The 15,778-nt window shown below is 46.8% G+C and overlaps 1 protein-coding gene across 1 annotated transcript in view; it reads left to right on the top strand.

Moving 5' to 3' along the window:
- The window catches only part of Liph (lipase H), a 48,395-nt gene that overhangs the window by 26,111 nt on the left and 6,506 nt on the right, over window positions 1-15,778 (top strand). Inside the window, exons 6-7 of the mRNA XM_032900004.1 lie at window positions 8,301-8,468; window positions 10,315-10,410. Of these exons, the coding sequence (XP_032755895.1) occupies window positions 8,301-8,468; window positions 10,315-10,410 (264 nt within the window). The remainder of the gene's footprint in view (window positions 1-8,300; window positions 8,469-10,314; window positions 10,411-15,778) is intronic.

Raw genomic sequence — 15,778 nt, 5'->3', positions numbered from 1 at the left:
ATAAGGGCTCTCGCTACTCTGGTGTCTCCCGGGTTGGTAGGCTGGCCAGTGAATCCTGGAACTCTGCCCGGCTCTGCCCTCAAGTGCTGGGCTTATAAGCACATACCATCAAGCCTATTTTTATTATGTTTTAATGGTATTTTAAATTATTATGATCTTTAAATTTTTTCAATGTTTTTTATTTCTATCGTATGTGCATTGGAGTCTTTGCCTGCATATATGTCTGTGTGAGGATGTCCGATCCCTGGAACTGGAGTTACAGGCAGGCGTGACCTGCCCTGTGGGCGCTGGGATTTGAACCCTGGCCCTCTGGATGAGCAGGTCATGCTCTTAATCGCTGAGCCATCTCTCCAGCCCTCGAGCCCGGCTCTTTTTAAATGTGGGTTCTGGAGATCTGTGTCCTCTTGCACTTTGCCATCTGGGTTGTCTCCCTGGCCCCTTTTCTCTCTCCAGTGAATTCAACTTACTTTGTTTTCTAGCCATAACCTGCAGGTAGGGACCCCGACTACCCATGAGGCTTTGCCCTTTCACGGAGTTTCTCCTTTCCCCTTTCCCCCAAAGTCACATGCACCGTGGAGTGTCTTTTCTGCTGCCACCTCCTCGCTTCCCACTGACCCACACCCTCGGTTTCTATACACATGATTTTGCTGGTAGGGAGATTGCGTGGAAGGACGTTTTCTCACCTCAGTCTTCCCCAAAGCCCCACTGAGTGCCAGGTCCCACTAAACCTGGCTTCTGTGAAATTCTTCCTTTCTGTGTTCTGAGGCACCAGCTGGGACGCTCACCTTTCAATGGCCCCTGATTCAGAGGACTCTCTGAGTGTAACTCTCTCCAGGTGGAGTCACGGCACCTAGTTTTCTTCTCCCTTTAATATTTAATCTGCTTTTCTGGCTTCAGATTTCTCTTTGGCAATGGGAAGAATTGCTAGGAACCAGCTAAGCACATCTGCCCTGGACGCCACCTGCCCGGCCACATGCCTCTGAGGCCTTCAGTCTCCGAGCACCTTTCTTCTTGCAGCTGCTGCCCATGGATTCGATTGAGGCCAATTCCAGAGAGGCGATGCTCATAGGACTTTAAATGCAGGGCCCATCCCTTTTCTTAAAAACAAAACAAAAAGACCCACCCGCTGTAATTATCTTTATGTGTCTTGAGTGTCTGAGTGTGCACACTGTGCAGGTGACTGAGGAGATCAGAGGAGTCGCATCCCCTGAAGCTGGGCAGTCCTGGGCTGCCTGAGGTGGGTGCTGGGAACTGAACTCTGGAAGAGCAGCAGTTGTCTTATAACTGAGCCAGTTCCTCGGTCTCTTTCTTCCTCCTCGTTTTTTTCTCCTTCTTTTGTCTCTGTCTTACACAGGGACTTGGCTCTGTGGCCACGGCTGCCCTGGTGGCCCTGGTAATTACAAAATACCTCAGGCTAGCCTCAAACTCTGGGCAATCTTCTCAATGAGTAACTAAGCTCTCACTCAGAGAGAGTAAGAGATAGGGGTTTTTTGGTTTGTTTGTTATATATTTTTCAAGACAGGGTTTCTCTGTGTAGACCAGGCTGGCCTTGGAACTCAGAGACCTGCCTACCTCATGTCTCCTGAGTGCTGGCATTAAAGGCATGTGTGAACCGCCATGCAAGGTAGTTGATTGTGAAGCCAAATACAATGACCAGGGCCTAGGAACAAAGCTATACGTTACCTCAAATCTGACGCAGTCATAGTTTCATCAAGTTTTTAATTTTTTATATTGTTTGACAACTTTGTCCAGGAACACAATTAAAAATCTCACTCTCACCCGGATTCCCCTTTCTCACTCCCCTCCCATTCCTGCAAGAATTGTGCTCAACGATTCCTGGTTTCCTGACTCCTTTGCATGTGTGGCCCACTGAGTTTAATTAGAGTTTCTCACCTGAAGTATGGATGGGAGGTTACTCACCGGAGGGAGGACTGTTCCACAGAGGAAAATGGCATCTGCCCAGCTATCCCCCACCATCCATAGTACTTCAAGGAGGGATAGTGCCTTGAAGCCTTTTCCCCACTCGCAGAAATGTTTATAGTGATAGAACAAAGAAAACCATACATTAAGGTACCTTAAATACATTGGTGGAGGGTAGCGAGAAATGGCTCAGTGGTTAGGAGCACCAGTTGCTCTTTTAGAGACCCAAGTTCAATCCCCAGCAACCATGTGGTAGCTCACAGACATTCGCAATTCACGTTCCAGGGCGTCCGATGTCTTTTTCTAGCCTCCATGGTCACCAGGTACATATGTGATTCATAGGTGTACCTACAGGTAAAACACCCACACATATAAAATAAAAATAAAGAAGGAAGTTAACTACACTGGGACGGAAGTCTATAGTAGAGGGCTCAGATGTTACCTGACGAGGACCAGAGTCTTGGTGTCGGTGGAGGCTAGGCCTCTGTTTGTACATCCTCAGAAGACTTTTATCCAAGTCATGAAGATGTTAGGCCAAACATGTAGGTGGATGGTAAACAACTATTAAGAAGATTAAGGAAAGCTCAGGTTAATTTGTTTACCACTTTCACAGTGGAAGAAATGGTAACTATTGTTGTTCTTGAGACAGGCTCTGTCTCTGTGTCCCCTGGAACTGGAACTCTGCTCTGGAACTCACTCTGTAGACCAGGCTGGCCTCAAACCCACAGGGATCTGCCTGTGTAATTCTGTTCTGAATGCATCTGAGCTAATTTGTTACTGCTTCTGTCTCGTTGGTTGCTCTGTGTCTGGATTGCATCTGGGTTTGACCTGGTAGGTTCTATGTAGTTCTATGTAGTTCTTGTGTGTTATATGTGTTACAGTTCTTTTGTTGAGAACACTCAGTTCACTTCAGTAGCCCATTTACTGACTGGATGATTTTAGGGGCATTTAGTTTTGATGATTTTTTTAAAAGATTTATTTATTATATATAAGTACACTGTAGCTGTCTTCAGACACAGAAGAGGGCATCAGATCCCACTACAGATGGCTGTGAGCCACCATGTGGTTGCTGGGATTTGAACTCAGGACCTCTGGAAGAGCAGTCAGTGCTCTTAACCACTGAGCCATCTCTCCAGCCCCTTGATGATTCTTTATAAGTTCTAAATGCTAATGTCCTATCTGGACTGTGCTTGGCAAAGACCTTTTCCTCTCTGTAGGCTGTCTCCAGTCCATGATTGAAGCTTTGTTATGTAGAGATTACCAATTTCACTTGTCAATGCCTTTCAAAGACAGCCGTTAAAAAGACATTGAGAATTATTTGTTTTATTTTTATTTCCTATGTGCATATTTGCACACGTGTGTGCTCACAAGCGCTCCCAGAGGCCAGCAGAGAATGTCTGATCCCTTAGAGATGGAGTTACGGGTAGTCGTGAGCCGCCTGACATAGGCCCTGGGAACCACACTCCAGCAGGCTCTCCTAACTGCTGAGCATTCGTTGTCCACAGTCTGTCAGGAGGAATGTTTTTAAAAATAGATTTATTTACTTATTTGTGCATTGCATACTTGTGGTTGCATAACCTAAATAACGCCCGTGTATCCATCGTGCGTATGCGGAAGTAAGAGAACAACCTGAGGAATTCGAACCTTCATCCTCACCGGCCTGCATAAGACAGCTTTCTGTCTTCTCTATTGCTTTAAATGTAGATGTCTTTCACATCCTCGGTTAGGGTTATCCCTAGATATTTCGTTGTTCTGGGAGCCGTTGCGAATGGCCTTTCTTTCTCAGCAAGTCCAGTATTGGCAACAGATTTCCTTAGGCTGCTTTGGTCTCCTGAAGCTCCGCTGAGAGTGTGCATCAGCCCTAACAGTTTCTCTGCTGAGGTCTAGAGGGACTTCAAGCATAGATCGTGCTTTATGCAAACAAATGTGCTCTGAGGCCTTCCCATCGGGTCTCAGTCCCTGCCGTCGCTTTCTGTTAGGACTGCAACCATGGTTTCCGGGACTGTGCTGGACAGGAGCCACGAAAGCCAGGGCCCTTACCGTGCTCCTGAGGTATGATGTTGAAGGGCTGGCCTTCGCCCATGTTGCTAACTACCATTTTACCAACGTCCCTTTCTTCGAACCCAGCAGTTGCAGAGCTGGGGTCCTTCGGAGGAGCCATGTTGCTCTGCTTCTCTCTGCTTTCTTGCGATTCTGAGTTGTGATTTGCCCGTTGTTTGGATGTCACTTTTGGTTTTATTTGGGGATTTTCTCATGGAGACGGCTTAGCATCATTCTTCCTGCGGTTGTTTTTGTTCGTTTGTTTTGTTTGTTTGTTTGTTTCCCTGTGTAACCCTGGCTGTCCTGTAACTAGCTCTGTAGACCAGGCTGGCCTTGAACTCAGAGGCCACCTGCCTTTGCCTCCCGAGTGCTGGAATTAAAGGTGAGTGCCACCACGGCCGAGCCATCGTGACACTGTCTCAGAGAGTCCTTCATCTCTCGTCCACGTTTCTCCGAGTTTCCCTCAGGCTGGGCTCCACCTCGCTGCGTAGCTGAGGATGACTTTGAACTCCTGATCCTCCTGCCTCTACCTCCCATGTGTTAGGATTACAGGTGTGTACCACCATGCCCGAGCCTGGGGTCTGTTTCTCTTATCCTCTGTCTCATTCTTCAGTGAGCCACACAGAGGCCGCTCTGGTCTCCTATCTTACCCAGAAGTCCCTTTTTACCTTTGATGATGAATGAACACTGCGGCCATGATAAGAACTACTCTTTGGCCCCGGACCTTTGGAGTTTCTGGTGTTAGCAGTGCAGGGCAGTGATAGATTTCAGAAGCTCCTTGCATAAATTCCACTTTAACCCTGAGTAGGAGGAGGTTCCGACACTCAGCAGAGCAGTGTAAATTGTGCTTTCTCACCATCTACCAGACCTAGTAGACCCATGCCTGGCAGCCTTCTAGAATCTACAGCAGCGAACGAAACAGGTCTAGTCCTCTTTACAGAGAACTGCAGCTATGGAGACAAATGGAGACCAAAATATTTAAAAAATGATTGAAAATAAATTTATGTGTATTTGTGTGTCTGTCTGTGTGTGAGTGTGTATGTGAGTGTGTGTGTGTGGTGTGTCTGTGTGTCTGTGTGTGTGAGTATGTGTGTGTGTGAGTGTGTATCTGTGTGTGTGTGGTGTGTCTGTGTGTCTGTGTGTGTCTCTTTGTCTGTGTGGTGTGTGTCTCTTTGTCTGTGTGGTGTGTGTCTCTTTGTCTGTGTGTCTGTGTGTGTGTGTGTGTGTCTGTGTCTGTGTCTGTGTCTGTGTGTGTGTCTGTGTGTGTGGTGTGTCTATGTGTGTGCCTGTGTGTGTGTCTCTGTGTGTGGTGTGCCTGTGTGTGTGTCTCTTTGTGTGTGTGTGTGAGTGTGTGTGTGGTGTGTCTGTGTCTCTTTGTGTGTGCCTGTGTGTGTGTCTCTTTGTGTGTGTGTGTCTGTGAGTGTGTGTGTGGTGTGTCTGTGTGTCTGTGTATGTGAGTGTGTGTATGTGTGTGTGCCTGTGTGTGTGCCTGTGTATGCGTGCATGTGTGTGTGTGTGTGTGTCTGTGTGTCTGTGTGTGTGTGTCGGTGGGTCTTTCTGAGGGGCTGTTGGTATGTGTGTTTGTGTGGGTATGTGGGGGTGTATATGTGTGTGTGTGTGTGTGCATGTTTGTTGGTCTGTGTGTGTCTGTGTGTGTCTTTGTGTGTGTGTGTGTGTGTCTGTGTGTCTGTGTGTGTGTCTGTGTGTGTGGTGTGTCTCTTTGTGTGTGTGTCTGTCTGTGTCTCTTTGTGTGTGTGTGTCTGTGAGTGTGTGTGTGGTGTGTCTGTGTGTCTGTGTATGTGTGCGTGTGTGTGTGTGTGTGTGTGTGTGTCCTGTGTGTGTGCTGTGTGTCTGTGTATGTGAGTGTGTGTGTGTGTGTGTGCCTGTGTGTGTGCCTGTGTATGTGAATGTGTGTGTGTGTGTGTGTCTGTGTGTGTGTGTGTCTGGAACCCTCAGAGGCCAGAGGAGGGGGTCAGGTCCACCAGAGCTGGAGTTACAGGCAGCTGTGAGTTGCCTGCCATGGGTGTTAGAACTAAGCTCAGGTCCTTGGCCAGAGCATCAAGAACAGCTAAGTGCTCTTAACCAGTGAGGTAACTCTCCAGACCTAGAAAGTAGTTCTTGATTAGAACTAATGTTGATATTTAATGGTGAATGATCAGGGTTTTTGGAAGCTCAAAAGCTGGCCAGATGAACTGTTGGTGCACTCTTGGGATTGTAGAACTCAAGAGGCAGAGGCAGGGGGACTAGGGTTTGGGGTTATGTGGATAACTCACTGAGATCCTGTTGAACAGCCTGGGCATCTGTGTGGTTGGGGCGTTAGGTAACAGAATAGGTTTATCAGAGTGGATCTGTTCGGCTCTTTACATTGACCTTTCAAATCTTGTTTCTGTTAACAATTTCCCAAATAATAAGGCAAATTCATGACCAAGGCCTGTTTGGTTTCACTCTTCCTCTAAATAAGAGATAAGGAAAAAATTTAATAATGACTAGTTTAGATTTTTATTACATTTTTTAAAAAAAAAAATGTATGTGTGTGGTCATGTGTGCCCAGATGTTAGAAAATAGCTTGTGGAACTCAGTTAGATCCTTCCACCCTGTGGGATCCAGGGTTGGGATTCAGGCCATCAGCCTTGATGACAAGTGTCTTTGTTCAGCCATCTTGCCAGCTCCGAGTTGCCTTTTAGATAATGATTTTGATGGAAAATCACTTTCTCGTGACCTTTTGACTAGCACTGTTCATGAACATGGTTGTCAAGCTGAGTAGCAGACACAGTGGTTACTTAGTCTGTGAAGCGACCTTTCCAATTAGACCAGGACTTTGAAGTTCTTCAGACTCACAGGTGTGTTGGGGTCAAGGAGTGGTCCCAACTCCTGAGCCTCCTCTAAGCCAGCTGTATTCGAGGGTGGCCCTGAGTCCTGTATTTCATCACGTATAAATATGGTAAGGACAATCTGTTGCTCAAACATTGGATGGTAGTACATGCATCTCTGTGCATGGGCAGGGGTGATTTGCCCACGGGTCCATGTGTCTGTGCGTGTATGGGTAGAGGCCAGAGGATGACTTCTTTGGTCATTTTTCATGTTTGGTTTTTTTTTTGAGGCAGAGTCTCTCATTGAACACAGAGCTCCCCGTCTAAGTTAGACCGGATGCCCAGAAAATTCCTGGGAGCCACTTGTCTACATCTCCAGGGCCAGGGTCACAGACCTTGGCCGATGGCTTTTATGTGTGTGGTGATGATCCAAACCCAGGTGTTCATGCTTGTACGGAGCCATCTCTGCAGCCCTCCCTTTGAGCAATGCTGGAGATTGAATTTAGTGTCTTGTGCATACTAAGCAAGCACTGTTAGCTCTCCACCCTCCCTTTTTAAAAGTAAGTGTGTGTGTGTGTGTGTGTGTGTCTGTGTGTGTGTGTCTGTGTCTGTGTGTGTGAGTGTGTGTGTGTCTGTGTGTGAGTGTGTGTGTGTCTGTGTGTGTGTGTGTGTGTGTGTGTGTGTGTGTGTGTGTGTGTGTGTGTGTGTGTCTGTGTGTCTGTGTGTGTGTGTGTGTGTGTGTGTGTGTGTCTGTGTGTGTGTCTGTGTGTGTGTCTGTGTGTGTGTCTGTGTGTCTGTGTCTCTGTGTGTGTCTCTGTGTGTGTCTGTGTGTGTGTGTGTGTGTGTGTGTGTGTGTGTGTCTGTGTGTGTGTGTGTGTCTGTGTGTGTGTGTGTGTGTGTGTGTGTCTGTGTGTGTGTGTGTGTGTGTGTGTGTGTGTCTGTGTGTGTGTGTGTCTGTGTCTGTGTGTGTGTGTGTGTGTGTCTGTGTGTGTGTCTGTGTCTGTGTGTGTCTCTGTGTGTGTCTGTGTGTGTCTGTGTGTGTGTGTCTGTGTGTGTCTGTGTCTCTGTGTGAGAGTGTGTATGTGTGTGTGTGTGTCTGTGTGTGTATGTGTATGAGCATTTGTGCATGAGTGTCTATCAAGGCCAAAGAGGGCATTGGATCCCCTGCAGCTAGAGTTACGGCCGTTGTGAGCCACTAGTGTGTGTGCTGAAAGTGAACTGGGGTCCTCTGGAAGGGCAGCAAGCGCCCTTGAGGCACCGAGCATCCTCTCCAGCCCAGAACCCCAGGTTTGCCTTTGTTCTCACAACTGCCTTTGTACGATTTACTCTCTACCTTGCGCTGGCCACAGTGAATCCCTGCCTGCCGTCCTCACAGGATTAAGTGGAGTCGAGTGCATGGAAGCCGTGCAGTGAATTCCGTGCAGTGCGTGGCATTCAGGAGCTGGGGTCAAATGTGGTGGTGTTCGTATAGAATGTGAAATGTGCTTTTCTGGCGAATGCTGCAACTGCTCTTGTCCCTTTATAATCAAGGTATGAAGTACTTCAAGTGTGACCACCAGATGTCCGTCTTCCTGTACCTTGCATCCCTGCAAAATAACTGCTCCATCACAGCCTATCCCTGCGACTCCTATCGGGATTATAGGAACGGCAAGTGTGTCAGCTGTGGTGCTGGACACATGGTGTCCTGTCCCAGTCTCGGTAAGCCCATGGAGTCCCCATCTCTAATGTACAGTTACTTTGTTTCAGTTCCCAGAGTCATTTGCTCTCTAAAAACTTGTCTCAAATTGTATTTACAGAAGTGGTTACATAGTAAGCTTTAGTTATTATTATTTGACATAGGTCTTGCCATTTAGCTTAGGCTGGGTTGAGTTTTCTTTGTAGCCCAGGCTAGCCATGACCTTGAGACCTTACCACAGCCTCCAGAGTAGCAGGTATTACAAGAGTGTATCACATGCTAAACATTATAACCAACTTTTCCTAGCCAGTTTGTTCTCTGAACTACTGGTCTTGAATTAGAGAATGTATTAGGTTAGAGTATGACAGCTTAGCGGGGATGACTGAGTCTGTGGCCAAAGAGAGAGAGAGACCCTCTTTTTCAAAACAACATTGAAATAACACACACACACACACACACACCCCAAAGCCAAAATAAACAACAGTTACCATTTACCTAGTGTTAGAACAATCTACATGGGAGTCCACGGAGGTGATTGCAGCCCTCCTACACATACTATTCTGTCATGGAGGAGGAGGAGGAGGAGGAGGAGGAGGAGGAGGAGGAGGAGGAGGAGGAGGAGGAGGAGGAGGAGGAGGAAGGAGCAGCAGCAGCAGCAGCTAGAGGGTTTGCCAGCCTACCTAGGCTTTGTATCACTTGTTCCTGTTGGGACGGAACACCCACTCCATGCACCCACCTCTCTGATAGAGGAAGTCCACAGTGAGCCTGAGACCAGGCCCAGGGCTGAGCCTTGCAGAGTGATCCTTTTCAACAGGTTGTGTGTATGAATGCTTTTCCTCTACACTCTGGCTCCTGCACCCACATATAGGGCACTGTATACATGACTGAGGTGTTTCCCATAGAAATAGAGGGAATATTATAGGTGGTCAGGACTTTAGGATTTGTGCTCTGAGCCATTTTCCTGACAGACAGAAAGAGGTTTCAGTGGGCAGAGTTTGGTTTTGTCTCCTTCAGGCAATGACCTGGTGGGAGACATTCATCTGCTCAGGGGCACAATTGCACATCGAGCCCATGCCCTGTGAACTTTATTAGCTTTGTTTTAGTTCTTCAAGAAAACCCTGGGGCCAGTTAGACCCCCTCCAGGCCTATCATCCTAGGCATTTGGTAAGGTGAGGCTGAGGCAGGTCCTGTCTCCAAACCTATGTTAAACAAACAAACAAACAAACAAACAAACCCCTCCACAATGGGCTCAAGGCCAGCCCAAGGAATTTAGCAGGACTTTGTATCAAAATAAAAAGTAAAACAGAAGGATTCTGGATATAGCTTAGTAGTAGGTTGCCTGCCGGCCTGGCATGCTTCAGGCCCTGAAATTACTTCTAACAATATTAAAAAAAAAAAAAAAAAAAAAAGAGCCATGTGTGTTGTGTGGGGTAAAGAGTGCACACTCTGCATGCATAAGACTCTGGGTCCTATCTCCAGAACAAGACTGACAAGACCCCATTGCTCTGTAGTAGTGATGCTGTTTTAAGTATGGATCTCGATCTGGCTTAAGGTTGAGGATGAAGGCGTTGCTGAAAGCTATCCACAGGACCAGAGTGTGCTGCTCTGGTTACCCGCCTAGCTACTGAGGACCAGTAAGGGGGGGAAGTCACAGTAGGGTCATTCTGAACCGCTGTTCTTAGGATGGGGACTCCAGCAAGAGGGAAGAGCGTGGAGGGGGTGTTCTCCGTGGCCCTTCCCAGCCTCTAGCCACAGTGGTGGGGACTGGAGAGAGTGGGAGGAGTTGTTGCAAACGCAGAAGACTGTCTGGCTCCCTCTGTGGCTTCACGTTTTTGTAGTACAGGTTGGTGTTTCTGGCTTGTCTCGTAGGCTACTATGCTGACAACTGGAGAGAGTACTTATGGGACAGAGATCCTCCGATGACGAAGGCGTTCTTCGACACGGCTGAGACAAAGCCATACTGCAGTGAGTGGTAACTGCGTGTTGGGTGTGCTGTCTGACCCTGGCGTTCTGGAGAGGACAGAGTCTCTGCTTTCTGGGTGCTTCCTGGAACATGAGTCCCGTGTTCTGTGCTAGACAGAGCTAAGGAGCTAAAAGGGCCTGAGAGTGACACAGCTTCTGTCTGTAACAGTTGTGTGACCTTGGTCAAGTTTCTTCTCCCTTCTGAGTGTCACGGCCCGGTTTGGTAAATGGAGCCAATCATGCCCACTGTTAGGCTATTAGGACTGAATGAAGTAAGGCCAAGCCAAAGTGTCAGCATCCCAGGATGGCCACCGTCATCACTGGGCTCCTCCAGGAAGTTGTGTCTAAAGAGACATGAAGCTGGGCTCAGGGACAAACCAGTGGATTCTGTACTGGAATCAGTTCTGACTTACACTGTGCTTTCTAGAACCTGCCACTCACAGGCCCTTGGCCTGCCTGCCTGCCTGCCTTCCTTCCTTCCTTCCTTCCTTCCTTCCTTCCTTCCTTCCTTCCTTCCTTCCTTCCTTCCTTCCTTCCTTCCTTTTGATAATGTTTAGTTTAATTTATTTGAGCTGTCTTTCCCCGATTCCCTCCTTCATCCCTCTCTCCCCTCCCCTTCTCCGCTTGATCCATTCTAGCCCTCTCCATCCATACCTATCTTATTTCCCCTTTCTAACGAGATCTGTCTGTTGCTTTACTCTACATCTACCCCCTGTGGCTCTATGGGTTGACTCTTGTTTACCGTCACTTAACAACTGATATCCACGTATAAGCAAGTACATGCCGTAGTTGTCTTTCTGGGTCTGGAATTTTGTTTCTCAGGATGATTTCTTTCTAGTTCCATTTGCTTGCAAATTTCATGACATTATTTTTTTTAACAGCTGAGTAATACTCCATTGTACAAAATGTACCATGTGGGGCTCTGGCGCCGGGGCGGGTGGTGGCGGTGGTGGTGATAATGAGCTCTTCCACAGCGATCTCTCGCCTGGTTAGGTGCTCAGGTTCGGGCAAGGGGGAGAGAACTCGGGCAGGGAGGGGGAACAGCCTCTGCTGCCCCCACGGTCGGTCCTTCTCCTTTCCGCTGCTGCCTATTGGGTTGCTCAACCCGACTGAGCCAGCAGGAAACTGACTAGCCGGCGAGGGGTGAAGGGGAGCTTCTGGCATCGAATTCCGGAGAGCGGATCTCTTCCCCCATGCGGTGGTGTTACAGCTCTTATGACAGAAGCTCTCAGAGGATGGAGTAATTCCTGCACACCTTTAATTCTGAACACGGCACTTAAATACAGTTTTTTGGATGGGTCCGTGTCTGGCAGCAGGTGCTTCCTAATGGTTTGGCCTGAGAGCTTGGGAAGACCTCATCTACATACTCGGGGGGCGTGGTCCTCTTTCTGTGATTGATCTGTCTTGAGCCTATAAGACCTGTGGTCACATCCTCCCCTGTGGAGGAGGGGTTTGGGGCGTCACTCTACATGACTGGTCTGTCTCAAACCTCTCTACAGGAGTTGGGGGCGGGGGTGGGAGGTGGGGTGGGCTGCAGCTAGTGAGGCCCTGATCTCGGAGGCTGGGACGGCGCCTGCTGTCCCTTTTATGGTCCCCGGGGATTCAGGAATCAGGGTACTTTTCACAGCTTGACGCCCCACAGCACCACATTTTCTTTACCCATTCTTGTGTTGAGGGACATCTAGGTTGTTTCAAATTTCTGTCTATTATGTATACAGGAGCCATGAACACAGTTGAGCACGTGTCCTTGGGGTGGGATGAAGCGTCCTTTGGGTCGCCTTAGAGTGGTGTAGCTGGGTCTTGAGGTAGATGGACTCCCATCTTCCTGAGGAGACACTACACTTATGTCTACAGTGGTGTATTAGTTTGTGCTTCTACAAGCAGTGAATGAATGCTCTAATTCAACACCCTTATCAGCGTGAGCTGTCACTTCTGACAGATGTAAGAAGAAAAATCTCAAAGTAGTTTTGATCTGCATTTCCCTGATAACCAAGGATGCTAAATATTTTTAAAGTGCTTCTCAGCCACTTGAGTTTCTCCTATTGAGAATTCTGTTTAAATCTGTACCTCAATATTTTAAATTGAGACCTATTTTCTTGGGTTCTTTATGTATCTTGCATATTAGCCCTCTATCGGATGTACAGTTGGTTAAAAAAAAAAATCTTTTCCCATTCTGCAGGCTGCTTCGTCTAGATGACAGTGTCATTTGCCATGCAGAAGCTTCTCAGTTTAATGAGATCACATTTATTAATTGTTGATCTTAGTGCCTGTGCTAACAGTGTTCTGTTCAGAAAATCCCTTCCTGCGTCTGTAGCTGAACCCAGTTAACACTAATCAAATTGGCCCTGGTGGTGTGTTCTCTGTTCCCAAATGAAACACACACACACACACACACACACACACACACACACACACACACACACACACTCACACACACGCCCTTTATATTTTAATATGGCCACTCTCCCCTCCAATATTCTTGAGTTACTACTTACTAAAACCTATATTCCTTTCATTTTGGCTGCCCTGGACCCAGACCTGCAGCCCTCTCGGGCTGAGTTTCCCAGTACCTACAAGACAGCTATGTTCTCTGTCTGGCACCTCCCAGGCATGGCCAATTCTCCTTTCCTAACATGGCTGCTATCTCTCTTCCTGCTCCTTCCTCCAGGAATCCTAAAGTCCCACCTCTGTCTCCCTTCCCAGCCATTGACTGCTGACAACTTTATCTTCCAATCAAAACCGACTGGGAGCAGGGTCCCTTGGCATCTTACCTGTGGCCATGCAGATTCTCCTGCAATTTGGGGGAACAATTAACATAATACACACAGCGTTAGACCCAATCCACAACATGTGTCCATGAGTTCAAGGCTGTTCTCTACTTTATCTTAGAGCAGGTTCAGTGTATCTGGTTTTATGTTGAAGTCTTTTGTTGAAGATATTATCTTTTTACTCTGGTGTGTATTTCGGTCCTCTTTATCAAAAATCAGGTCTCCACAGGTGTATGTACTTACATCCTGGTCTTTGATTTGATTCCTTTGGTCAGTACGTCTGTTTTGGTGCTAATGCCATGCTATTTTGTTACTGTAGCTCTGTAGTAAAGCTTGAAATAAGGGATGGTGATACAGCAGTTCTTTTGTTAATGGGATGTTCGGATTTTAGCTATCCTGTTTGTTGTTGTTGTTGTTTGTTTGTTTTTAATGTTTCGTTTGGTTTTGGTTTTGGTTTGGTTTTGTTTATTTTTCAACACAGGTTTCTCTGTGTAGCCCTGGCTGTCCTGGAATTCAATCTGTAGACAAGGCTGACCTTGAACTCAGAGATCTGCCTGCTTCTGCCTCCCAAATGCTAGGATTAAAGGTTTGCACCACCACTTCTAGCTCTTATCCTGATCCGTGTGTGTGTGTGTGTGTGTGTGTGTGTGTGTGTGTGTGTGTGTGTGTTCCATAGGTAACTGAACATTGTCCTATCAAGATCTTCAAAGAATTGAGTTGTAACTTTGATGAGGATTGCACTGAACCTGTAGATTATTTTTGGTAACATTTTTACTATGTTAATCCTATCCATTCCCAAGCATGGGAGATCTTTCCATCTCCTGATGCCTTGTTCAATTTCTTTCCTCACTGACTCGATGTTTTACACGTTTTTCACTTGGTTAGCAGTTTCTGCCGCAGAGCTGGGGATGAGATGGGGTGTTAATGAGTGGATGTGTAGGAATGAGGGGTTGGTGTAGATCTGCAGTTAGCCTACCTGTTTCTGTTTCCCTGTCAGGAGGGGCCTGTGGCTCCCGGGGAGTCTGCCTGTAGCTATTTCAAACACCCCCCCAGATATGTAGCTATATAAAGATAATATAGAAATAAAGTATTTACTAAAAATAAATCACAAAGAAAATCGTTTTAAAATAATTATTTGGTATACATGTATAATTTTACCATTTACTAAGAACAAAAGCACATTTGTATTTTTTAAAGATTTATTTATTTATTATATATAAGTACACTATAGATGTCTTCAGACACACCAGAAGAGGGCATCAGATCTCATTATGGTTGTGAGCCATCATGTGGTTGCTGGGATTTGAACTCAGGACCTCTGGAAGAGCAGTCAGTGCTGTCAAACCACTGAGCCACCTCTCCAGCCCTGCACATTTGTATTCTGATGAAATAGACGTGCCTGCTCATTTTACATAAGGAGCTAACATTTGGCTAAACATCTGATGCTGCTGGATAACGGGCATCCGTGGTGATTTACAGAACTGATCATTATCATTCTGAATTTATAGTGACCAGTGAGGATGTCGCTTTGCATGAATGAGTGGAGCAAACTGGCAGGAAGTGTATCAAAAGCCTTGGGAAATGCTGTCCTTATCCCAAGATAGAACTCCTTTAATGGCTTCTTAAAAAACGATTTTAAGGAGGCAGAGGAAGGTAGATTTCTGTGAATTCAAGGCTAGCCTGGTCAACAGAGCAAGTTGCAAGACAGCCAGGGCTACCCAGAGAAACCCTGTCTAAAAAGCAAAACCAAACAAACAGCGAACAAAGAAAGACCCGATAAACAAAAAATTATCTACTTTATGTGGATAGGTATTTTTGCCTAAATACGTGTCTATGTGCTGTGTGCTCAGTGCCTGCAGATGCCAAAAGAGGGTTCTAGATCCCTTCAGCCAGCGAGAAACAGCTCTGAATCGCCATGTGGATGCTAGGAATTGAACACTGGTCCTTCTTACAAATAAAACCCAAGTTAACAATTCAACGAGTTTTTTTAAAGTGTGTGTGAGTGAGTGCGTGTGGTCTGGAGTAGTCTGTGAGTGGAGGTTTGAGGACAGCTTGAAGGAATCCATTCTCTCCTTTTGTCAAGGGGGCTCCAAGGATCAAGTTCAGGTTTTCAGAATTAGCGTTAAGTGGTTTTCCACTGAACCATCTTGACAGCCTTCAGACAATGATTTTAAAAACCAAACATTCCACCGCAGTACAGTGCAAAGCTCTCCCAATGTGGTCCTGGCATGCTGGGAAATAATGGCAGGAAAACATCAGTGTTTTCCCCAATTAGACCCCTGCCTGCAGGAGCTACCAACCCAACATGACAGTAAGGCCATTTAAAACATCAGAGATTATTTTGTGGGCTTTTGAAACTTGGTTATAAGCTTCTCTAGCATTAACTTTGTGGAAGAGTCAAGAGGTTGAATGAACATGTCTGACAGAGTATGAGGCAGGCTCCCTGGTGCCACACATGGCCGATGGCGAGCTTGGATGGCTGTCACTCTTGCCCTCTATACCAAAGAGAAGAGCAAGAAACACAGGGAAGCATGGTCCCATGTGGTGGTACACACTTGTAACCCTTGCACTTGGGAAATCCAGGCGGGGTGTGTGTGTGTGTG

This window comes from Rattus rattus, chromosome 4, assembly GCF_011064425.1.
Source record: "Rattus rattus isolate New Zealand chromosome 4, Rrattus_CSIRO_v1, whole genome shotgun sequence".
Classification (NCBI taxonomy): Eukaryota; Metazoa; Chordata; class Mammalia; order Rodentia; family Muridae; genus Rattus; species Rattus rattus.
Note: the sequence above shows the minus strand (reverse complement) of the source record. Positions and strands in the feature narration are given on the sequence as shown.